Source organism: Falco biarmicus, chromosome 6, assembly GCF_023638135.1.
Source record: "Falco biarmicus isolate bFalBia1 chromosome 6, bFalBia1.pri, whole genome shotgun sequence".
NCBI classification, from domain to species: Eukaryota; Metazoa; Chordata; class Aves; order Falconiformes; family Falconidae; genus Falco; species Falco biarmicus.
The window spans coordinates 51714755-51741413 of NC_079293.1; the positions used below are offsets into that span (position 1 = coordinate 51714755).

The window sequence follows — 26659 nt, forward strand, 5'->3', positions numbered from 1 at the left end:
GAGAAAGGAGGCACTAAAATCAGTGGTTTGCCCTGATACGCAACTGGGGGAGCATGGGGTGGAATAAGTGTTAGAAAGGTTGCTCTAAACTGTGAACACTTCTGTGTGTAAACACTTCTTAAGGGCTTCTGAAGGTCTAGCATACGTGGTTGGTTGTGTCAGACTTAGCGGGAAGGTATGTATAGTGGGTAGCTTCAGCAATATATGATTTCTCAGCAGAAATTGAAGGAAATTTTTTTGAACCCTTGTGATACATCTTAGGAATGTGTTTCATTAACTTGCCGTGGAATTCAGCACTCTGCCAAGTGCTGTTATGCCTTAATTTTGCAGTTCTTGAACTGATACAAAGCTTGAGTTCAGTCTAAGTATGAAAATACAGTATGTATTTCAAGAAAAAGATTATAAAAGGAATCTATAGGAAGTTGTAATTCAATGTATTCTGTCAGAAAATGCACAAGTGACATGCCTCCAACTGTACCTTCTTTTTTCTGTTACGTACCCCTGCCTTTGGAAGAAGAGTGCTGCAATTTACAACAAACCCTTTTCCTAGAGTTTCAGTCCCATTGTCTTTCACTGCCTTCATGAAGGAACTCAGTCACCTGTGTTCTGATCAGAAGGAACCGTAAGGTTATGGAAGAATGAAGAGGTCCTTTTGCTTGTAGAAGGGTAGTTAAAAGGAAATATTCCTTGGTTTGCTCTGCACTTTGCCTTTAGGGAAAGGTTGTGTTGAAGCAAGAAAATTCCTGTGAAAAAGCAGTAGTAATTTGCATATCATTTTATCAAAATTAAGAGGCTGATGATTTTGATAGTTTTTATGGTTTATGCCAAGTTGTTTCCATGGGTGGATCCACTAACCAACAAACCAGCTAAAATTGATAGTCTCTTAACTTTTCTTGCCAAAAGTATCAAATGTTGTTTTGTGAATGGTTTTTTATCCTCTTTTCCTGTAGCCTTTTCAAACGGTGAAATCCTTTGAAGTTTTAAAACTTTCTTTTTCCAAGTAACTGCGCATGTGGAATAGTAGGAAAATATTTGTTCCACTTGTGGAAAAAAATTTTATCCATTGATTGAAATGGGGTTGCGTTTCAGCTGTCACAACTCAAGATCTTCCTGATCTGAATTAATACAAAGTGAGTACTCCTAAGAATTGAACTGAAAATAGATGCGATGTTGAATCCAAGCTAGAATTCTGGGTTTAAAATTTTTATAAAGATAGCATTACCATGTATTATTTTATGTGTTGTTTTATATTCGTGTCCTCACACTTTAACAGTAAGGATAAGAAAAGCGGGGGCAAATCAACTGCGTCCTGGATCCAAAGGAAGCTTGCAACTGTGTGTAGTAGAATCTATAGACGTAATTCTATTGTCCAGCTCTGGTACTAGATACTACGTGCCTAATTATAAGCCTGAATACGCGTTTGCCTAGTCTGCTTAAATAAGGTAGGAACAGGGTTGAGACTTGCAATTTTTGTGCTGCATCCACATGTTCGGATGATCAAGCCGGTAACTTCAAAATGAATTTACTGAGTGAGACTTTTGGTGCGTTATGTGCGTTTCTGTGTACTCCTTACTTAGGTCTATAAATTTACCAATAGACATCTGAAGTCATGCATGTGTGCAGCTTTCTTCCTGAGCAAGTCAGTATTTGAAGTGTATTCCTGAAACTAATGTGGAAGTACAGCCTGATGCAAACTTGTAGTAGTACGGTACATCTAGTTGTGGTGGAGATGCATGAAGTTAGTAGTCTTAATAGAAGATGCATTCTTGTTTCGTGTGGATTTACACCCTGCTTGTGGTTGTCTTCAGCGAATTTCAGTTCTGAGGTGGGATCCTGTGGAATCAATCTTTTGTTCAAACTCACTCTTCTATTAAAGCTGTGAGAAGCTCTTGTACATTTCCAGCACCATAAATGTGGACTTTGGCTGTCAATCTCAGCTTTACCCTGCAAACCGCAGAGTCTGCAGGATAAAGCGTGTTGCGGAAGGAGTTTGTACATGTTTGAAGGAGTAGACTGAATTTAATAATTTGCTTAAGGTCTGGGCTCACTTTACTCTCAAAATGTTTCTGTCAGAATATCTAAGATCTGCTTAGGTTTCAAATGAGAACAAAATAAATTGTTACCCTGTGAAATATAAGCCCAACTTAGCAGGTGCTTTTAAACTTTTAAAAACTGGTTTTACTACTCTAAAAAAATTCTCAGTCTACTTTCTCTTTCTAGACTGGTGCTTAGCATATGTATATGTATACACGTATAGTATATATATATTGTAGTATCATTATTAATTTTCATTCTTGAGTTAGGAGGTAACCCAGTGAGAGGTTTCTGGTTTTGTTGTTAAGATCCTCGGGTTCTCTATGAATTCAAGACACCTTATAAATGTACAGCTTTGATCTCTGACCTGGTTTGATTTGGTAGTCTGTTCAGCCCCTTACTACTGCTTTGAAAGTATTAAGATGCTTATAACTCTGCAGTTTCTGAAAAAGTAAGAACACTTTTTCTCAGCTGGGTTGCATATTCTTTCTTGTAAAACCAGTGAACATTGAAGTATCTGCCAAGGCTACATTTTGAACCAGGTGAATTGCCAGCTTTTAAAACTGCCATAAGAAATGCTTACTTTTTTCTTGTAGTTTCTGTGGGGTTTATTTTACTTTAAATTAGGCTGAAAATACTGATACAGAAATTGAAACAATTTGTATTTGTTGCAAATGGTGGTCTGAATGGTTTTAACCTGGAATGCTGGTTTTCGTTTTCTTCTAACATACCCCTACTTTCTTTCAAGGTGCATTGCCATTTTTGGGGTTCCATATACAAGTTTCTCGTATTGGCACATGCTCAATTGTTAGACTGTGTGTGTTCTAGTGTTTTGAAATGTTCGGTCTTTTCAGTATTTTGGCCTTTGGCTTAGTGCTGCAACATTGCATTAATTGGGGAGGTCAGATGATTTGCAGACTACTTTTTCTTTCATGCACTCTGGTCTCAGTTTCCCCCAGTTTGTGGGAGAACCTAGTTTGTTCTCAGTTGTTTCACGTTCTGGTTTTTATTGTTGTATTTTGACTTAGATTTACAGCTTTCATGGGAGTGTGCCACAGTTCTCTGTGTAAAGCCTTATTTCAGCGAAGTTCAGTGCTAATGTGGAAACCTGCCACGTGAGGTCTTTCAGAATTGGAGCCGCAGTCGTTTGTGATATATTAGAGCTCTTCTGTGTTATCTTTTGCTCCTGCAGACTGTCATTAAAGAAGGAGGACTTCCCAGGGATAGGGTGTGAGAAGCCAGCAGCATGAGCAAAACTGGAGTGAGGGCCCTCAGCTCAGCCAGTGCCCCAGGCAGGGCTGCAGCTCCCAGTCACTGAACCAACGGGTGCGACCTCAGCAGCGCTTCTGAGCAGATTCCTGCTCGTCTGTCTTGGTTGCTAAAAGCACACTTTGTCACTTGTAAGATCGTGATATCAGAGAAGATCACTTGAACGTGACTTTGGATGCTGCTTTCCTTGGAATGAAATAAACCTTCACAATTTCCAGAGTTTGCATGTAGCTCTTCCTGCTTGTGAGCAGCTTCCTGGCAAGCTTGGTTCGTGTGTCTGCTGTGGCTTCACCCTAAAATCCAAATTAGGTGTTTTAGTGACTAAAATAGGTCTGTGACTGGTGGAGGTTACACAATACACACATACACGAAACAGTACACAAAAGGAGTAAAATAGATAATTGCTTTACATGGCTTCAGAAGAAAAAGTGGGTGTTTTTTGGTTTGTTTGTGGTTTTTTTTAAATGCTTGCATAATTGTAAAACAGAAGGGTGATGTCTTCATAACTGAAGAGTTGTCCCGCATTTATTCAGATACAAGTATCCCTTTAATGCAGAGATCCTGAAGAAAATCTTGTTTTTTAAGTTAATGCAGGGCAACCTGTCAAATCAACAACCTAAACTTGAAGTATCAGCAGCCCTGGCCATCAGTGAAGTATTTTTATTTAAAAAAATCAAGTTTTGCTCTAGGATAGATCAGAAGTTGTAGTGAAAACGTCATTAATGGTGTTTGAAGAAAGATGTACTTTCTGTATTTCTGCATGGAGCAGGACTTTCTACTCTGAGGCTGAATAAAATTTTGGTATTGTTAACTCAGTGGTGTTAAATTTCTGCAGCTGTGGGGACGAACAGCTGAAATGCAGCACCGCCTTGAGTTTCACTTTGTTCTGATGATGGTTTAAACAAGGAAATGGTGTTTTTTTCTGCTCTGTAATATCTATAGATGTTTTTTGTTTTGATCAGAGCACAGGAAGAACAAAAAACCGAATTAATGGCAAAGATTATTTGTTGTTTAAAGTACAAAAATTAAAATTATGTATTCCTTGAGGCATTCACCTCTGAATTCTGCTTACAGATTCCAAAATAAAAATGGTCTTTAGGCACCTGCTTAACAAAAAGTAGCACTTGCTACAGAAATACTCGTATGTGCGTTTCTATGTCTATTTTGCTGGGAGTTTTAATCTTCTAGTGTTTATATAGTAACCTGTAGCGTAAAAATACACAGAAAACAATGTAAAATAATTTCACTGCTTATAGACTCTATGTGGTGATTTACATGTTCTTGGTCATTCTTTGATTAGCTCTGCGATTCAGGGATATCTCATTTTCTGTGATACATTTGAGAATTCAATATAGACCTTTTTGCATTTGAATAGGAAACACATTGTTTAAAGTATTTACTCACATTAAGCTGTTAAAATTTTTCCCTGGTCTAGCTGCTATAGTTTGTCAACTTTTTTTGACTGGCAGAAGTCTTAAATATGTGTATGTGTTACAATGATTCTTATAAAAGCTTTTAAAGTGTTAGTAATGCAATCAAACTTACTGCAGTAAGAAACTTCTGAGAAAATGCTTCTAAAGGCTCTGCACCCCCAGCTGCGCCTGAATTCATCCTGCACGACAGACATGGGTGAGGAGAAGCAGACTTTGCTCCTGTACCTTCAGGCCTCCCTCTCACGTAGGAGCCCAGCAGCAATCTGCCTTTTGCTGTGGCACTGCCCCAGCCTGAGCGGTGTTTGTCTGACAGAGGCGTGAATGTCCTTCAGGAATAACCTGGTAAGACATGAAGCATTGGCTGGACCCAAACCAGACGCTGAAGCTGAAGGCCAAGCACTGGCAGGTAGGTGGGTTAGCTGACCAGCTAGCCTCCGGGCACGTGTTCTGCTGGAGAGAGAGCAGCGCACCTGGAGGCATGGACCAGGTCACACTCCGTGCAGGGATAACTTATGAGCTCTGTGTGTATGGTTGTGTAGTGGGGGGAAAAGCAAATAGTAATTGTTTTTCTTCATTAGCCAACGATAAGTAGACCACTTTATCCACGAATGAGCCAGTGATACTTGGGTAACCGTGCGGTCCTTATCCCAGCACCATACATAATGACTCCTGAGTGTTGGTTATGTTGAAGAGTTCACAAAACCGAGCAGCACTCATTCACTTCATATGTTCGCATCTGTTTTAAGTGTCTGATGAGGCATCAACCACTTGCAGATTCCTAGCCAAAACTAAAAACGAGCCAAGTTGTATGGAAGAGCTAAGCTAGTAACGCTGTTCTTTTTGAAAAGTGTTCCATATTAACAGTCAGACTGTTTATTTTGCAACTTTGAAAACTAAAGCGTTATTAAGAATCAAACTAAAAATTACCAAAATAAATTGACTCTTTAGAGAACCAAATAGTGTTACAGGGATCTGCGGTTACTCCCAAATCTGAGAGCTGCTTAAGTTCTAAAGTACGGTTATTACCGGAAACTAATATTAATTGTATTAAAATGTGGTAGGCCTTAACACCTTACTAAGTGTTATGCAAAGCGTGTCACTTTTTTAAAACCTAGCTAAGAAGGATCGTTAGGAGAAATACTCATTTAAAACTGATTTTCTTGGCTGTAGGTCATGAACTGCAGCTTTGATTCTTATTGTTCTTCAAGACCCAAACATCATGCACTTAGTCGGAGAACAAGACCATCAATCAAAGGATATGCGTGGAGTCTATTCTCCATATATATATATATGCATGGATATATATACACACATGTGGAGCATATATATAGAATATGCTATTCACCGGGGAGCAGATAGATGCCTTTTTGAATGTTTAATTACATTGGTAGTTTTATAAGGAAAAATATGAGTTTGCTTGCACAGGAATTCAGGCTGTTTTACTTAAGGTCTTTTGTGCAGAGAATGTGAGAATTGCCAGTTGAGAATCCCTTGTGTTGTCTAAACTCCCAAATTCTTTACTCTGATTTAGGGTTGAACTCTGATTTAGTATTTAACTATGTTAAACGAACACGTGCACAGAATTTAGGTCAAGCTGACCTGCTAGAGCTGTCAAGAATGATGAATGGAGGGCCTTGTAATCAAGGGAGTCAGCCTTGGGAATGACAGAACAAAGAACATCCCATCTTTGTGATGCAAGCCATATGTACTTAGATTAGCTTGTTCATGTTCAGCTCTTACGGTCCTTAGCCTTGCCCTAGAAGTGAACGACCCTCATTATCATACTAGAAGTCACACCCCCTAAGGGAAAGACCCAGGCCCATTAGAAGAGACCCTTCCTCAGAGAGCATGCCTAGCAGTAAAAGAAGTTAGGTAATGGAGATGCAGATCAGTGCAGCCAGTCATCTGTATGGACCTGCCCTCTGGGCAGGGAAAGCGCAGAAAGTGTTTTCTGTATGACGTACAGCTTAGTGCTGTGGTACGCTGGCTTGATTTGCCAGCTCCAGGCTTGTGCACTCTGTAATAAAACGGTGTCTCGTTGCAAGTGTCTAAGATTGGCTCGCTGCACGCCAGGAACAGACTCACATTTTAGCGACAACAGTTTTGGTGACCAGATGGGACTTCGCTAAGAACCTTGCTCGATTCGACTTGCTGCAGACAGCGGGGAGGTGGAACAGTTGGATTCCAGTGGGCACTGACCTGTTGATCAGGGGATGCCACTGATCCCTTTCCTTTGCTGGGTGGTAAGTGACTGAAAAGTGCAATGCTAAATCAGGATACCGTATTGACTAAGTATAAATGGTTGTTTGATTTTTGGAAAGCTAATTTCTACATAAGTGACTCCACCAGGATCGTGGTAGGAGATTAAAAGAACTGGTACACGTAGACGTGGTGAGTTGGTGAACTCCAGCTGAGTGTATGCAGGCTTGGATAAAGAGATTTTTTGGGGGGAAACAATTATAAAATGGGAACTGGTTCCTCTACCGAAATACCACCCTTGTACCCATTGGAATAAGTTGGGGGGAGACCCCATGACAAAAGAAAAATTGAAACAACATCGTATTTGATGGTGGCCGATATGTAAGTTAAGGGATGAGGAGAATTGGTCTGAAAATGGAATCTTAAATACTATATTGCCATTAATGTTATTTTGCAGGACATTAAAAGAATGAGATGAAGTACTGTTTGTTGGTCTGTTTTTCTCCCTGCAAGTAATTATGAGATAAGAAAGAAATGTAAGCTACTGGATACTGATCCAATGGATTATATATGCTAGCAGAAAATGGGGAAAAGGAGTCAAAATGTTGTGTAGCGTGTGAAATGGGGAGAGGCTGTATTCAGAAAAGTGAGGAGGAAGGGGATGTTCAATTGTTAGTTGCTGAACCGAAATAGAAATTGTTGCTGAAAGCAGCAGCAGTAGTAGTGCTGCTTTGGAAGATCCAGCTACAGGGCACGAGTCTCAGACTTTAGCCCAGTATCTGGAAGAACGAGAGCACACCAAACCAATAATACAAGCTCTATTGAGGCAAGGATTGAGAAGAATTACCGCTATCTGTACATGTTCCATTTACTACTTCTGATTTTTTTAATTTGGAAAGAATCATTAGGACCTTACAGGGAAAATCCTGATAAAAAGCATCAAATGGTGGCAATTATGATGATGAACCACAATCCTGTTTGGAGAGATGTACAAACTGTCGAATACCCTCTTCGCTCCTGGAGAAAGGAGACTGGTGTTAGACAAGGCTCAGGAGGAGAATGAGAGGCAGAATGCTTGAGATGACCCAGCTCAATTTATGCCTAAACCAGAACCTAATTGGGACCCTAATACTGGGGAAGGAAGGGTGATGATCAAGCAATATCAAGAATTAATTCTGTGTGGATTACGACATGGAGTCTCAGAGCAAAAGAATCTGGCCAAATCATACAAAGTAAAACAAGACCTAACGGAAAATCCATCAGCCTTGTATGAAAGGCTGTGTGAGGGTGCAAGGAAATGGACAAATTTGGATCCAGAAAATCCAAACAGTAAAAATATGTTTAACATGCTTTTATTGGACAATCGGCCCCTGATATTCATAAGAAATTACAGAAAGTAGATGAGGCTGGGGGGATGAGCATTTCTCAGTTGACTGAAATTGTCTATAAAATATATGATGGTAGGGATGAAATAGAAAAGAAGAAGCAGCAAAAAGAAAAATACAGAGACCAAAAATGTCAAGCTCACTTGCTGGCAGCTGCTGTAGCTCAGGGAAATAGAGGTAAAGGAGGAAATTTTGGAGGGTAGGGGTTGAGGATGGGGATTTACACCACATCCTACAGGAACCTCCACCGTGGCAAATCAATGGGGCTGTTTTAAGAAGGAGGGACACTGGGAAGCTGGCTGTCTGTTATTGAAAGGGCAGGCACAGACATCAACAAAAGGGGGAACCTTCCCCAGCATCAAATTTATTACTGCTAGAAAATTATGATATGAAATGAAGGGGGCTGAGGGTGAGTTTAAAGGCATCCCCAGCAGGTACTGTGGTTCCAGTCAAGTTGGGGAATTAAACCATAGATTTCTTGATAGATACAGGAGCAACTTACTCTGTAGTAACTAGCTGTAAGGGGCCTCTCAGTAAATTTAATATGCTGATCGTTGGGGTTACTGGAAAGAGAGAATTAAAGCAGTTTTTTAAGTCAGTGGAATGTCAAATTGGAGGTAAAACTTTTAACAGGTGAATTCTTGTGTATGCCCAAATGCCCTCTACCTCTCTTAGGTCAGGATTTATTTAGTAAACTACAGGCCCAAATAACATTTTCTGAGAATTCCATTCAGTTGCATATCCCATTAGAAAGTGTCTGGAAGGCACAGATATCTGCTGCAAGGGGAACAACAAAGTGAACCGGAAATCTCCAAAGAAATCTTGGATGCTGTATTTCTGTTGGTATGGGTGACTGAAGTACCAGGGAAAGCTGACATCACACTGATAAAGGCAGAATTAAAACAGAACTCCAAACCAGTAAGAAAAAAAAGCAATATACTATGAAAATGGAAGCAAAAACTGGATTACAGACTTTGATAAATAAATTCATGCAATATCGCCTTCTACAGGAATGTCAATCAAAATATAATACTCTCATCTTGCCAGTGAAAAAGCCACATTCTACAGAATACTGGTTGGTGCAAGATTTGAGGGCAATTAACAAAATATTTGTAGATGTACATCCAGTGGTGCCGAGCCCCTACACTCTTTTGACCAATATAGCAGGGAATGATGTCTGTTTCACTCTTTTAGATTTGAAAGATGCCTTTTCCTGCATATTCCTGCATATAGATTCAGAAAGCCAGAAGCTCTTTGCTTTCGAATAGGAATGTCCCACCACGAGAAGGAAGATGCAGCTTTGTGGGACAGTCCTAGGCAAGGATTCAAACCCAGCCCGGTCCTACCTTGCTTGGTAACCTACTGGCAAAAGAATTGGAAGTCTGGCAAGGTAAGAATCCAGAAGCAACTTTGCTGCAATATGTTGATGATATTTTGGGGGGTAACTGAAACTAAGCAAGGACATACTGGAGCCTCAATTAGTTTGTTAAATTATCTGGGAATGGCTGGATATTGAGTCACTCTGAAGAAGGTTCAGTTGGTCAAAGAGACTGTTAAGTATCTTGGGTTTGAAATATCCCAAGGAGAATGGAAACTAGGCAGTGAAAGAAAGGAAGCCATTTGTAAGATTGCATCCCAACCATCAGAAAGGGAACTCAGCGCATTCCTTGGAATGGCCAAGTGATGTAGAATTTGGATCCTGAATTTTGGACTTACGGCTAAACCGCTATGCGAAGCCATAAAACAACCAGGGGATGTACTGGAATGGACTCCTGAATGTCGAAAAGGATTTGACTCCAGCATTGAGATTACCTGATTTGGATAAGCTATTTGCCCTATGTGTACATGAAAAGTTACATACTGCTTTGGGGGTTTTGACTCAAGCATTGGGAGAATGGAAAAAGCCCATCACTTACTTTTCTAAACAACTGGATCAAGTGAGTAAGTGATAGCCAGCCTGTCTCCGTGCAGTGGCTGCAACTGCCACTGATTTAAGAAGCATGAAGACTCACTTCAGGACAAAAGATGACTGTATTTGTGCCATGTGCTGTGACCTCAGTGCTGGAACAAGGAGGACATCACTGGTTATCACGCAGTAGAATGGACCAAGCAGTATTACTGGAACCCGGTGATGTATGTTTAAATAATATATAAATATAAATATATTTTTATATAATAATAATAACCAATTTGAATCCTGCCACTTTGGTGCCCATATTGGGTGATAGAAGCCTAGAGCATGATGGTGTGTTCACTATTGAACATCTTTTCCAGTAGGCCAGATTTGAAGGATGTTCCACTGAAAAATCTTGAGTGGACTCTGTACACAGATGGCAGCAGTTTTACCCTGGATGGACAATGGTGACCTGGATATGCAGCGGTAACTTTGGAGGGATGTCATTGACTCACAACCCTTGCCATTAAGTACTTCAACACAAAAAACTGAATGAATTGCCTTGACTAGAGCTTTGGAATTGTCACAGGATAAACAAGCATATATATATATATTATATATATATATATTTATATATGCTTACTCTAAATATCCCTTTGGAGAGATACACGCACATGGGGCAATACGGGAAGAAAGAAAGAGGACTTTTAACCTCCCAAGGGTCACCTATTAAGCATGGATCAGAAATACTGAAATTATTAGAAGTGGCCATAATTTGCTGTAAGGCTTACCAACCTGGGCAACTGAAGTCATATGAGGGAATTGTAAGGCTGATGAAATACCAAAAAGAGCAGCCAACGAAGCAATCATGGGAGCTGTGATTCCTCAAAACGTAATGAGACCTGAAGCACCCAAATACAATGAAAAAGAGAATGAGTTGGCTGAAATGCTAAAATACGTGAGGGCTTCAGACGGATGGTGGGTGACATCTGCTGGACAACGTTTGGTAAGAGCTTCCATAATGCGGAAGATGCTACAACACGCGAAGGAACTCATGGCAGGAGATGCTATAATCACAAGCGTTAGGAGGTGTGCAGTAGGGCCAGAGGTGCAAAGTTACACTGATCAAATAGTAAAATAATATTATGTTGTACAAATAATCCTAAAGTGGAATTAAGACCTCCACCTGGAGAGGTAAAGAAAGGGAATATTCTGGGAGAATGATGGCAGATTGATTTTTCTGAAATTACCAAAATGCAGTAATAATAAATATCTCTTGGTACTGGTAGATACCTTTTCAGGATGGTCTGAAGCTTTCCTGTGCTGGACCAACCAAGCTGGAGAGGTAATGAAGAAATTATTAAATGAAATTGTACCAACATTTGGAGTTCCAAGTGGGATCTCATCAGACAGGGGCCCACACTTTATAGCAGAAGTAATACAGACAATTTCTGCTCTTTTAGGAATAAAATGGGATTTACATACACCTTGGAGACCCCAGCCTAGTGAGCAAGTAGAAAGGATGAATAGGTCTTTAAAGAAGCAGTTGGCTAAATTGTGTCAAGAATCTAATTTAAAACGGATAGAATGTTTTACCTAGCACTTTAATGAGATCAGAATCACCCCAAAAGGGTTATTAGGGAAAAGGTGAGCCCATTTGAAGTATTATATGGAAGAGCGTATGCTGTAAATTTAACAGGAGAGGAAGACCAAATGCATATTTCTGGTGATCAGGTGTTAAGTGAATATAGATTGTCTTTGGGACTCTCCTCTTCGTACAGGTGGAGAGAGGCACCTGTACCATTGGATGTACCAGTGCATCCTTTCCAACTCTCAGTGATCAAGTGCATCTTTGAACTTGGAAGGGCAAGCCTTTGAGGGGGAAATCAGAAGAAGTGGCTCCTTTGAAACTAAAAGTCAAGAAATTTTAATGAACTGTTTTTGGACTGAAATAAGACTCTATATAGAATTGGATTGTATACAGGACGTATGGATTGTATATATGACGTACAGCTTAGTGCTGTGGTACACTGGCTTGCTTTGCCAGCTCCAGGCTTGTGCACTCTGTAATAAAACAGTGTCATGTTTCAAATGTGTAAGATTGGCTCACTGCACACCAGGAACAGACTCACATTTTGGCATCAAGTTGTTCTCTTCTTGTCTCCCAGCTTGCCAATATAAACTCTAGCACTACTCTGGCTGGAGTGTTGGGTTTTGTACTTGTTCAGTTTTCTATGGACTGGCCTTCCTTCCAGAAGGAAACACTTTGTAAGCAATAGCAGGCAGTCTCTGCAAGTAGTTTCTGTATTCAGCAGTAGCTTATCACAAGATGCTACTAGTAAGAGTTCCACTCTAGGGAGAAGAAAAATAGGAATGCCTCGGTATTCAGAGCTATGGACAATCATCTACTAAACATTGTATAAATATATGTAGCAAAAGAAAGTTAATGCGAGAACAGGTCTTGAAATAACTATGCTATTGTTTCTTCCAGGTGTTAAGAAATACTGGTTTACTTGTATAGATTTTAGCTGACCGAGTTCAATTAAACCCTCACCTAAAATCTGTTCCAGCTCTTGCTCAGTGTCATTCCCAACTTCCCATCAGCAAGCAGGTCTTCAGCCGTTTCCAGGAAAGCAGGGACTTGGCACACGTAGCAGTTGTTTGGGAAGATGGATGCCATAACCACAAACTTACACACCTTTCAAAATACATATATATATATATAAAAATTCCCAATTCAACAGAGAAACTTGGAAAAAAACTTGATTTTGAAAATGCATGCTGTTGTTTTTCAAGACCCAACATATTTCATGCTTTTAAAATCTACTGGCACACCCTGCCACTATTTACCAGACTTTTTCATTAGGGAAAGTGAGTGAAGAGTCAGTAGTGCCCTAATGTGCAAGGTTACAGCCCTGCCAGGCTGGATTTTTTTTCCAGCACGCACAATTCTGGAGACTTGAAAGTGTTTGAAACCCTACCCAAAGAGAGCCTTTGGAGCAGTGGTTCTACTCCCGATCCAGCTCACCAGCAGTTCCTTGGCTAAGTACATTTACAGAAGTAGTAGTGTGTTCTATTGAAACATGTTTTTCATTTGCTATTGAAAGCCCAGCTTTTCTGGCAGAAACCCCAACTTCATTACCTAATAACGTGGGATTGCAGATTTATAAACTTAGCAGTTCAGCCACTCTTGTTTATTTTCATACCATGTCTTAGTGGGTTTGATGGCAGAGAAAGCCTTTTCCAGTGCTGCTGCTGTATGGGGAGCAGGGAGCTTAAAAATACGCTTTTTGATGTTTGGGAAGTGCAAGATTACTGGTAATTGTTTTCCTTTCCTTGTAAATCCACACTTGGCACACTTTTATCTTCTCCCAAGGTAGGTTTGTGTGTGACAAAAGTGAAGAAATGGCTTTCAAGTTTTTCATTTCAGACTAGTAACCTCCTGAATGGTAGGCTGCTTTAAGGGGACTGCTGTTCTTTGTATGCCTTTCTGAATCCATGGCTGTAGGTTTAAATTAGATCTGCTGATGTAGTTCCATGAACTTCTGAGAGTAATTGGTTTAGGCCAATCTGGAACTTAACAAGACGTTGCCTTGCCTTAGAAACCAAGTCTCTTGCCAAATTCAGCTTTGTTGCATTCTTAGGATAAAATCCTCATGGTTTGCACTAAATTAAAGACATTGAATTTACAGTGCATCTACTGCAAGTGCTTCTGGTGCAGAAGGCAATAATCACTGCTGCATCAGAAGGCAAAGATGTGTCAGCTAGTTAATTAGGATGAAGAGAGAACCTGAGCTCCTCCATCAAGGTGTTTGTGCACCAAAAGCCAAATCACGTGAGCACAGATATTTGCATTTTTGATACTGTTTCTTACATGCAGTATACTGTTACCCTTATCAATCATTTAATTCTGAGAATTGCTTTATATTTTGTGTTGAAATTACATCCAGTAGTTTGAATATTTAAAGTATTGTTTTTTAAAGATGGCGATACAATCAGTTTTTCTGCTGCTAGATTAAAAAAAAATATACCCTTTGTTTCTTCGAAAGCAGTTGAAAGGGTGTGATTTGCAGCAGTATTTTCTTCCTGCAAGCTTTTAACAATTTCAAAGAAATTATAAAATACGGTATAGCAAGTGTTGTACTCTCAAGAGCAAAGAAGCAAACATGCAACTACTGTGAAGTCTTTCTAGGTTGGCACCTACAAATTAAAACATGCCAGCTGATCTGCAGCTTGTTTGCATTCACCCTAACAACTCCTCGCTCTCAGCTAGCTGAAGCCCAGAACTGTGTTTTTGATTTCTCTGCTCTATTGATGCAGGTCTAATAACACCATCTTCTCCCCATGTACAGTGCTGCTGTCAATTCAGGGTTCAGTATGTACTCATTCATATTAAATATGGTAATTTTTATAGTGAGAAAAGAGGGTTGTGATAAAGCCCATGTTTTGTGACAACAATAGTGAGATGCACAAGGTATAATCCACTAACAGTGCATGTAATTATTTTTCATTTTTAATTAAAAAGGAACAAACTTCCAGTATTATGGCTAAAATACATTCTCTGATAGTAATCCTAAAGAGTCTCTGAACTCAGGGTCTGCATGTAGACAGAACACATTCATGTATGTGACAGGATGTGCCAGATTCAATTGCATGAGGAGTGATGAGACGCAAGCGCATTTAGAAGAAACAACCCTAACACACAGTAAGCCTGCTAACTTCCTTACGTGTATTGTGAGAGTCTAGGCCAAATTTGGCTGCCATCTTCATATTTAAGGAGTGCGGTCTGTGCCCAGCTTCCCTGTGTTAAGTAAGCTCTGCTTTAGAAAAAAGCGCCCTCAACACACCTGTTATACCTACAATAGTTGGTATTTACAGAAAGGAACAACAGTAGTGGAAGTTATCCATGTGAAAACAAGAGTGAAGATTTCTCCTAAGAAGCCTGAGACATTATGTGGACAAAGCGTTCCCAGGTCTGCTTCTGTCCTAGGGCAAGAGTTGGAGTTTATTGCCTTTTATGGGAAATGTGTAATTTCCTTCATTCTTTTATGTGAAAGTTCATAGAGTGTAACTCCTGGAAAAATCACTAACCTGTGTTTGAAGAAATAAAAAAAAAGAAGTCATACTCAATTCTCTAGGTGAGGACAGTGAGGTAGCATTTTTAAGTTTCTGTAATGACTAGAACTAGAAGTAAATATATAATGTTTCAAGAGTTGAAGCATATGACAAACACTAAGCATCATACACTGATGCTTCAGACTCCCTGTGTACACCGCATTAAAGGTTAAAGACTCTGAACTGCAACATAACCATGATGAATTGGGACCATCAGGGATACTGAACAGGCGTTAGCAAGCAATATTAAATACAAATACAAAGAAGGTGACATAGTTGTGAAGTCTATAAGGCTCTAAGGTGCCCTTGAAGTCCACAGTAAATATGCCCTGTTTCTTAACTGATTGAACTAAAGGTCATGACTCAAATTTAACTAGGCTTTTGTTGCTGGGTTTTGGTTTTTTTTTTTAACTTTGCTCTTAAGCCTTTAGTCCTTGTACCTTTGTGTTACTATAGTTGCAAAACACAACCTGCGGAACACTAAGAGAATTGGGTCAGTAGACCTTGATAAATATATTTATTTTCCTTTACACAAATGAGAATTTCAAGACACAACTCAGCATGGGTGTGTTACCATTTGTATAAATTGGCCACTTTAATAAACTTACTGGGGAAAAAAATAAATCAGTCCTTACCTATTTATGTTGAAACTTATTTTCAGAGTTCAGTATATTTTCTGAACAAAAGATGCCTGCCTTAATCACTTGTCTTGCTGTTTTTGAAGAAAGAGGCAGGTAATACCACTGACTCTCATCTCTTCGGAATCCTCTTTTCTTGGATATTTTCCTGTTAGCTTTTCTTCCTGATTTTTATTTTCTTTTTTAGTTCACCGAGGTTACACAGATGATTCTTGGAGTGAGATAATCTAGATCAGTGATGCAGGAAAGAGCATCTTCTTTCAAACACCATATCCTTTTATCAGTGTGAGTTCAGGCTGGGAAACACTCAATGTTAATACACTTTCATCTCCATAAACAACTCTTCAGGAAACAAGATAACAGAAAAGGAGTTCATTTTCTGCAGCCACTTATGAAAGTACGTAAGTGCAAAAGCCTGTCCACAAATATATTACAGTAGATATTTTTCTTTTCCTGCAAGAGCCTAGAAATGCAATTAGATTATTACTACATAGAAAAGCTCAGTCTCTCAGAGATCTTGTTACAAAACTTTTATGCGTGGATCCAAAAGATAATAAGCATACATCATTAATGAATTGTGTAGAAAATGCAAATTTGAATCCAGGAGGAGACAAGAGAATTTTAATATCCTAATTATCTGCAGTTAATGCATTCCTTGGGACTTGCGATTACCCATGGGCTTATGGTGGTTGAAGAAATAGGTGCTAATTCTTGTAAAATTCTAAACAGATGCTTGAGAAATTTATTTATGTCTGTATCTCAAATTATACCTTTGTTACATACTTGCATAAGTTACTACTGAAATTTAGAGATGAAGATATCCCACAGACAACAGGTTTGTAAGTTATTTGAAGTGTGTTTTAAGTCATAAATCTCAAGAGTTAGATGACAGAGCCCACGGCAAAAGATTACCTCTTTCATAGAACATTTAAACTACGAAAACTACTGGTTAAAAGTATGTTTTGAGAACAGCATGTATTACAACACTGGCACTAAGTTGCTAGTGAGAGTATAGCTCTCCTGAATCAAAATGACCTGCAAGAATGTGACTTTGCTTGTATAAATGAGCTCTGCTAGTGACTTTTGCCATTGTAACTACCCTCACACCTTTACACATCTTGAGGCATGAGGCTAAACCAGGCCACTTTTTCACTTGATGTTCATAAGTCTGCACAGAAAGGAGGCCATAGTGTCTACAGTGAGAAGTGACTGTGCAGAAAAGGTTAACTGCCCAATTATTTGTTAGAGCAGGGGAAAAAAACCAACAACCTTGGCTTCATTTTGAGGAGCATGTTGTATTCTAGTTCTCCTAAGCAAACTTTGGATTTCACATTATCATGGGTACACACCTAGCAGCAGCCTGGGACTTTGAGGTACTTTTACAAGCATGCAAAACTCCTAGAGAATCTCAACAATAAGGGAAATAAATCCTGTAAAGAACAACAGCATCCTAAAGGAAAAGCCCAACTGAGATCCCTACTGGTTTGTTAATCAGAGACTTGCCCGATAGCCTCAAACATTTGTTATTCCCTGCCTCACCGAAGTTTGTAGCCAGAGCACACTGTGGGATTCAGAAAAGATCTGGAGCCAATGGAATCCACAACTACATCTTGCAGCTGAAGACACATCTTCTCCAAAGATGCCAAACAAGAGGCTATCTTTTGTTCCCTGGTCACATGTCCAATGAAAGTTTACCTCTCAAATAGAAGAATAAAGATTTCATTCCTTGTGTAGTAAGTATATAGAAACTTAACATACTACCTAAAACCTCAATATAAAAAATCTAGAATCAAAGGCATAGTTTGGTGGACTAGGATAGACATTTTGGATTTAAAACTAGCCTGATTTTACACTAAAGAATTTTTTTCTCTGACTGTGGACACAAAGACGATACCAATACCAGACTTTTTGTAACACAGGAATTACTACAAAATTGCATATATTGGATTTATTGAACAGTAACAGATTTACCCAACTTTAGAATTTCACAGTATGTGACTGATAGTATGCATGCTAGTTCTCATTTAGTGACATTTTATAATTATTCACAGTAATGAAAAGTAAACTGCAAACATTCAGGCCATGCAAGAACTCTTATCTTAACACAGCTGAACAGACAGCAGTATCTCTAAACAAAATATTTAAAAAGTTTTAATTTATTAACAGTAAATTAATCTGTGTCATTGCTGATCAACAAAACACTAAAGATTTAGTGTGCAGATTGTCTACATACTGATCAGAAAGGCATCATCATCATTGCTACCTTGATAAAAACTGGAAAAATGCTAATTAACTTATATACATATCATTTTCACCCATATGAACAACATTGAGCAGAAGCGTACTTCCAAGTTTCCCCAATTTTTCTATTAAATAAGGCAATAATAAAAAGCATAGCATCATAACAACCTACTTAGAACTCTAGATACTGAGTCCTGACATAATGCAGTGCTCAGAAATATGCAAAAATAAACACCTGGATTTGCACTTTTGATTCTTCATTGTGTGGGGTGGTTGGGGTTTCTTGTTGTTTGTGTAAAACAAAAAAACCTACCACCAAACCCCACAACTGTTCCAGATTCCACTGTCAGGAAAAACAAAATAAAAGCTTCTGGGAGAATCCAAACTGAAAGAGCTGTTCTTTCAACCTGTGGCACTATTTGGAATATCTTGAGCATCTGCTAAATGTAGTTTTTGGCTGAAGCAAGCCATTAAGGAATAACATTTTCACATAGAGATAAGGTATAAACAAGATAGTGTTACACACAACTATGCTTAGTCCTGGGACAGGTATGCACCAGTCCAGATTAATTCAGTTCTATTAAATCCTATGCTAGTTGTCAACTAGTAGATTAATCTTCCTCAATGAGCCTTAAGTATTACATGCCCCCAGAATTAGTTGGTGAACCAAGGGGGATAGCAGATTATTTTTATCACTTACATGATGTTACCATATTCCCCTTGCGTTTGAGACCTAGCCTTAAACACCTTCCACAGACACAGAGAATGTATATACCAGTGCAGTATCTTCAGTCCCACCTTCCTCAATGCAAACAAAGCGTGTAACATCAGAAATAACGAGACCACAGTATAAACTGAACGCAACACTCCTCAACTGTGTTCTTAGTGCATCGAAAGTATGCTGTAAAAGGCAAGCCAAGACATTCAGATATATCTGCTGGGTGGTCTAACAGCACATTTGTGCAATTACTAAAGCTCTGCTGAAGAATTTGACTTGACCATTGCCTGACCCTACAAATAAAAAATTAGGTCAGTCCGCTGTTCACAGTAGAATCAGTGATAAAGAGCTGCACATATTTCTAGAAAAAACAAAAAGACTAGGATTCACTTATCAATGGGACAGAACACTTCTGAATACTATAGAAGGGATATTGTGATCTATATTTGTTCCAGAATGTCTCAGCAAGATGCATGTAGAGACCTGCTTCTGATGGGCTTTGCCACCAACTGTCAACACATTGTCTAAAGTGGTACATGCTAGCTAAATAAATCACCACATGAAAAAACAGCCTGTAATTAAAAGTGTTAGGATTCTGTCATTTGTGTATTAGAAGAACCTAAAATTCATGCTGTATTACAGCACTAATTTAAAAGAAAGCGTTATTAAAGCGATTTGATTCCTATAAAGACACCATAAAGAAATAATTATTAACTGTAATCAAATAGAAAAAATAGACATTTGAGAAAAAGGATACATAGATGAATTTAGTTCTTCTAGCTGCAATAAAAATGTAGAAAGAATCAGAAATGGTGTTCCGTTAGTCAAATAAATGCAACGGTTACACTGATCTGATGAAATACATTAAAACAATGAAGGAAATCCCAAATAGTTTGGGCTGAAATGTATGATTTTACTACAAAAAGCAACGCAAACCTGTGCTGAATTCTACCCCAGAGCTAAGTCCCAAAGTAAGTTTAAATTTGCTGATCTCAGGAAATTTGAAGACTTTGTTTTGGGTTTTGTGGAAATACATTAGAGAAAAGGAGAAACTGAAAGTGTGGAATATACATATCTAAATTCCTTGTTATGTGTGGTCTTCCCCAGATGTAGAAGAATAAGGCACAGGGAAAATAATCATAGTTCCCTGGTACACTGGCCATCTCTGAACAGGCCTACATCCTCAGAAATTTTACAGCCAAGACTGTTCCACTCATCAAAACAAGCAGCAGCCTCTAATAAAGAGAAGGCAAGGTGCCGTGTTTTCTCACAAACAAGATGAGGGTAGGGCTTATGTCTCTGTTCATTTCAGAACTATGTTCTCCTCAGCTATAAATCACTGTCCACCCAGCAGTGAACCGAGTACTGTGAGCAAAGTTCCACACTTCCTGCTTTCCCAGCACTTACATCTGACAGCAGCCTATCGAGGTTGGAGTCACTGGCTAGTTTTCTTTTATCTTCAGGGAGTTCTTCCAGCTCCCCATAGAGCTCCAGGTTAAGACGAGCAAGTTTCTCCTGCATACTCCGTACATGCTCCATCTGCTCTATGGAACATTCGTTTCCTAGAAGGACAAGCAACAGCTTTATCTAAAGAAACCTGAGAGAGCAAATGAATGTACAAAGATACAGCTTTTTACATCAAGAGGAATTTAAACATCAAATTTACAAGTTAATCTGCTTTCTCAATGACTTCTTCCTGTTTCACTACTGAAGCTTGTCATCCTGACTGGTGTTATGTTGTGTTGAACTTTACTAACATGTTTTTAGAACATATGAGTTTGTTCTGTACTCCTGAATTTCTCTCCAATTCAGGAAGACCCTGTTTGTTTGTTTTTTACTTTAAATATGGTCACAGTAAACCTTCTTTCTAAATTTTATTTATCTTGGGGTTTTTTTTCCTTGTAACTGATGCTTTACGTAACACAGACTTTTCAGGTTCTCTTGTAAAATCAGTGTGGAATTAACATGACATGCTGACCTAACACTAAACCTGCAAAAGTACATAAGCACCTTTCTACTCAGTGTAGGGGGAAAAAAGGGAGCAAAAATGTTATATTTTCTCTGAAGCTTCCATCAAATGTGAAGTAGTAAGAATAGTAAGATGAGAAGATAGAAGGGTAAGCTAAGCAAAATACAATTGCATTGGATTCCACAGAACTTGTTACCTATAATAAGCAGCAAAATCAGGTGCTAAGTAATTCTTATTATTCTTATACTATCATAGATAAATGGCTTTAAAATTGGGATCTTAAATCCATAACCAAGGTGCTGTCTTTGGTAAGCCATCCTGGTAGGAACAATGAAATGGCAATTGAATAATCTCACACCAAATCTCACAACCTTACAACAGGACTATAATTTTAAAAATGCAGTAAAATCTATTAATTATGTTAAACTTTATTTTCATACATCTGAGTCCAGACTGACAGTCTCTCCATACAGCACACTTGTTTACAAATGTTACCATCATGTAGCTATAAAAAAAAAAGATTGTATACAGACAATTGATGCATTTACCAAATGCTTGAAGTTTGCCAGAGTGGAAGTCATTCAGGAGACTCAGAAGTCCCCTTTCCATTTCCTGAACATCTGATACATCTGTGAGAAAAGAATGCTGGATTGGTGCTGCCTCTGCCCCTTTTGCTTCGCCTCCTGGCGGTTTGGCTTTCTCTTTTATTACACTGAAAAAAAATAATTAAAACAAAAAGACTACTTCCTGCTTTCGCTTTCATCAAAAATCTGAAGTGTCAGGTAAGTGTGCACCTGGGCTTCAAAAATCAAATGGAAAATATATACTTCAATCACTCTTTTTAAATTAAAAAATGGAACACCCAGTCTTAAGAACAAAGAGCATCATCACTGTCTTGACAGTTTGATACTGCAAAGTGAAGGATTCCAACAATCTGCTTTCCTACTAATAGGAAAGGGAGGGAAACCTCAGTGGAGCACATGTATGTAATGGCCATATTAATAATCTGAAGAGGACCATTACCCAACAATGACACATAGTGCATGGAGCACTATCTACATAAAATAATCCTGAAAACATCTGGAAACTCTCTTTAAGCCAGAAAGAAAAACCCTCAATAATCATATGCTCCTGTTGTCACAAACACCTATAGACTGCAGCCAGTATGGCTAAAAACTTGCTACAGCTTATACAGGAAGGTGACCACACCGCCAGATTAATCTTCTCTAGAGCTTCTTCCCACCTTTGAGTAACAGCCCAGTTTTGTAAAACTCTCCATAAAACACAACCTCCCAGTACTCTAACACATACCAAATATAACTAGTCCATGCCCAAACAAATGTTGAATATGCTAAAAATTCTCTACAGCTCCCTCTGCAACAAAGCCGTCAAATTTCCTGCATCCCATGTATTTTTCTCTAGACATACAATTTATTCAGAGCACCACTGCCCACAGAAACTACATGGATGAAAATTAATAACCATTATAAATCCAAATGAACGTGCCATCGATATGGAAGCTAAACACAATTACCACTGAGAAGCAGCATATTTCATCTTTGACCCAGAGACGGACAGACTGCAGCCTAACCTAATACAAATCAGGTAAGGGGCTGTTTTCATCCCCAATTTGCCTGTCCACGTGCATATGCAGCCTTTCTCCCACATTGGCATGGCTGCTTCTGCAGCCTTATGATCATTCTGTTCAGAACCTGATTCAGTGAAAAGTTTTGAACCTAAAAATCAAAACTTAGAATACTGTGGGGTACTTAAAATAAATAGGCTTATTAAAGAAGCTTTATTTAATTAGTGAAGATAACAGGGTTTACAGCACAGTAAGCCCCACCTTCCCTTGAATACTTCCACATTCTGCAAGTCAAAAATTCTCTTTCCTATGGGAAATAATCATTCTTTTTCCAGCCTAACAGCTTCTGCAGTCTATAAACGGTATGAATTACATAGTCTATATGCCAGAACAACTAATGGTCCAAAAATTACCATATCTGGTTCAGCTCAGAGCAACTCATCTCAATTTAGGCTTAACTTTGGCTATTTCTACTTCAATTTCTAAATTGACTAAAGGATTGCATGTCAGAAAGGTCATTGATTTTTCCCACTTGTATCTGAAGTTTAATACAACATATTACTGCATCTGGAAAACTTATTTCATTGGATTCTTCCAGATTAAGTGAAAATGAATTAGATACTCCTACTCCACTATTGTAACAGCAGATCATCCTCACATTGTTATGTCAATTACTGCTTTGCTTGGAAAGTTCCAAGAAGCTGTATCGCCACTGCTTGGTAAATTTGACTTAACAATTGAGCAAGAATGTCTTTTTCCAAAACTTAATGCAAAAAGCGCATTTTCTTCTCTAGCCAATGTTGCGGACTACCGGAAATTAACTTCTAGTACATACCAGAATGAGACATAAGTAAACTATATGGTCAGCTGCAGAAATCACCAATTTATAGCACATCAGTATTTATTATTTCCCTCAAAATATTAACACATCTTCCCTGAAAAATAATGTATAGACTTTACATTGCAGAATTTCATTATTCATCAAGCCAATTAACAGATCCTTCAAACAGACTATCTGTGCTAACGACGACAGTTCAGTATTTAATCTTCAACTAATGCAGGTCAATAAACTCAGCTGCTGCCTCCCCCGAGCTAACATTTCACTTTAAAATCCCTCTTCACTCATTTATCTACTGTATCTGCCACAGCCAAGAAATAATATTTTCTACTATGCAGGAAAATTAACATTCTCAAACCGAAACAGATGTGTGGTCGATAACACACAAATTATTCCAAAATGGTACTTTCTGAAGAGGCAAATGCTTCTCTCTGTGCATGAGTATGGCCTAGGACCTACTGCTGCCCTCACTGACAGGACCCCCCCCCAAAAAAAAACCACCCAGAAATTCCAGTTCTAGCTCATCCTCTTCAATTTACATCCTCCGTTTCCTGCCCTACTTGTCAGTTTCAACCTTGCAGTCAAGTAGTATTTTCTTTGTTCCTCATAGCTGTACATCTGGGGCTCTGTCACCTCCCATATGATGCCCACATTTGCCATATTTGATCACCCAACTCTTGTCTTTCACCAGTCACATCAGGCTATCATCTCTTCGGTATGAGTCTACAGCACTGTGTAACACTTTATAAAGCTTACAAGAAGGGTATTGAGCACCTTCCTTTTCTGAAAAATAACCGTTATATCGCATTAAACACAAATCCGTTTACTAAAAAAACCCACATCATCAAAACTTTCACAAGTCTGAATCTCTTTCTTTTTATTCTGTCCCAGCCAGTCTTAACACCCTTTAGACTGTCTGAACTTTGGCAGGTTTCTGGCTCTCACTTCCACTGAGTTTGCAAGAAGCTCCTAAGCTTACCGTTTTAACTTTGGTTTTTGTACTGCAGGCTGCGGTGCAGGATTTGAAAAGGCTGTACTTTTACTGACCGGCACTGAGCTTTTCTTGGAGTTAGCAACCTGAGCAGGGTGACTGGTCGAGGACTTCGGGCTCCTCCTCTTGATTTTCCTTTCTTCCATTTCTTCCAACTTACTGCATCTAGACTAGTTTCTTGTCCTTCAAAGGGAAGAAAAAAAAAAGTAAAAAACAAAAAAAAAAGGAAGAAACACCCATTAAAACTGGCATTTACAATAAAACAAGGGAAAAAAAAACAGGTCACAGCACATGGAAATACAGCTTATAGTTTCTTCAAAGATGACCAGTCACTCATTTCTTCAGACAAGAGAATCCAGTTTCAGGAGAAGCTGCCCAGGCCTGCCTGCTCAGCAAAACAGGCAGGAATTAAAGTCTTCAGCATCAGCTTCAGCCTACAGGCACCTCAAAATGATCTCAAGCTTTGCATCCCATGGATTATTGCTTGAGAACACCATGACCACTTGAGCCTTCACCAAGCAAAAGATGGAGCAAGGTTAGTGGCACCAGGACGCTGTGCCCCATCCTTGCCCAAAAACCTCCCCTACAGGGACAGCCAACGGCCTTGTCACGCCGCTGAGACCGAGTTGTTATTTCTACTACACATACTACCGACGGGTAGCGCCCAGTGACAGAAATGCTACCTTGCTGCTATTATATACGTTATTACCGGGTGCTACCTCATGGCCTCCTCGCCCGGGGAAACGCCTCCCCTGAAACGCACCAGCCCGTGGAGGCGGCAGGGGGTACCGGGCCGGGCCCCCCACCGCGGGAGGGGCCCCCAGCCTCTACCGCCTGCTGCCATCTTATCAGCGCGGAGCCTTAGGACGCCAGTCAGCCCGGGGGGCGTGGGGGGAAGGAGGAGGCCAGCCCCCTCCCCCCGGCCCCTCACCAACCGCCGCCCTCTGCCCCCCGCCGCACATTACACGGCCACCGAAGCGCAGGCCCCGCCCCCCGGCCGCCCCGCCCCGCCCCCCGGCCGCCGCTACCTGTGCGGAGGCCCCGCCCCGCAGCCGCGCGCGGACCCCCCCGGCCTCGCCGGCTGTCACCCCTCCCCCGCGGAAGCGGCAGGCGCAGCCCGGCGCGCGGGTCACATGACTGCAGCTTGGGGCGGGGCGGCCCCGCTGCCCCGCGAGATGCATTGTGGGCGTCGCGCCCCTGCCGGCGGCCGCGCTCCCCCGGCGGGCAGGGCGACTGCCATCCCCAGCATGCCCCGCGGCAAGGGACGGACGGCGCGGAACGCGCGCAGGGCACCGACGTGGCGCTGGGAGGGGCCGAGGGCTTCCCTGCGCATGCGTGAGCGCCCAGCCGCCCCCGCCCCCGCGCAGGGGCGGGGCCGCGCGAGGGCGGGCTGCCGGGCGGGGCAGCGTCAGCCGTTAACGGCCGAAAGGGGCGGGGCCGGCGGGCGCCCTCTGCAGCAGGGCGAGGGGTAGGCGGGGCGGGCGGCTTCCCTGCTGACACGGCGTGGGTTCCTGCGGGCACGGCGGCTTCCGAGACGGACAGCTGGTTCCGGCCTCGGCGCCGTGGGCAGTGTGCCGTGGCTGGGGGCTGTGGGTCGTGTACCGTGGCCGGGGCTGTGCTGAGGCGCGGCGCGGGGCCGTCCCTGAGGAGCCGGCCGAACAGCACCCGCCATAGCTCCGAAATGCGAGAGGCGGCAGCAGAGCAGGACGGTCAGAAAGGGGCTGCCGTGTGTTCCACGCCCCACAGGCCTTTGGGAGCTCTGGCCGTCACCTGCGGGGACGGGGAAGCTGGAACGTCGGCGGGTGCTGGCGGACTGAAGCTCCCGCTTGGCGCGGGCAGGCTGTGGCCGGCGGCAGGCCCTGTGCTCCAGGGGGCAGCAGCTCCGCACGCTGCAGCTCCGGCGGCCTCGGCTGTTCGCACCTTTTCCCTCCCGGCTGCCGAGCTCCCGGAAGCGGCAGGGGCAGGTGCCGGGCCTGGCAGACAAGGGGGAGCCGATCTCCTGTCACACAGCTTCATCCCCGCAGCGGGGCGGGGGTCGCTCCGAGTGATGAGATGGGCTCTGCTGCCGCATATACTTTGATGCAGCTCACGGTCATTTCCGACCTTGATTCCAGTCTTGAATAGCTGGCTTGCAGGAACTTAATTTTCAAGGCAGGTAATATGGGCCAGGCATGCGTACCTAGCCTTAGTAATTAATAAATTCAGCCGCCCCAAGTCTATTTCCTGATGCTGCCGCTATTGTAGGGGAACGCAGTTGCATTTCTGGTCATCACTTGTCTCTTCAGTGTGCCCTGTCGCTGATGGCTGTGTGGACTTGAATGCTTGGCACATGTATTCCTAGCTATGACTG

The 26659-nt window shown here is 41.0% G+C and overlaps 1 protein-coding gene across 5 annotated transcripts; it reads right to left on the reverse strand.

Annotated features, from left to right (window-relative positions):
* Window positions 1-15818: 15818 nt before the first annotated feature.
* On the reverse strand, window positions 15819-25473 carry CCDC28A (coiled-coil domain containing 28A). 5 transcript variants are annotated; one of them, XM_056342327.1, is made up of 6 exons: window positions 25338-25473; window positions 24298-24492; window positions 21444-21607; window positions 20334-20488; window positions 19684-19706; window positions 15819-18665 (listed from the first exon to the last, which is right to left on the reverse strand). In XM_056342327.1, the coding sequence occupies exons 2-6, from the start codon at window positions 24453-24455 to the stop codon at window positions 18611-18613; spliced, it is 555 nt and encodes a 184-aa protein (XP_056198302.1). In that variant the 5' UTR covers window positions 24456-24492; window positions 25338-25473; the 3' UTR covers window positions 15819-18610. The 5 variants fall into 5 exon arrangements, with proteins under 5 accessions (XP_056198302.1, XP_056198305.1, XP_056198301.1 ...); XM_056342330.1 differs by lacking the exon at window positions 25338-25473 and adding an exon at window positions 25073-25242; XM_056342326.1 differs by lacking the exon at window positions 25338-25473 and adding an exon at window positions 25029-25241.
* Between the last annotated feature and the right edge of the window lie 1186 nt (window positions 25474-26659).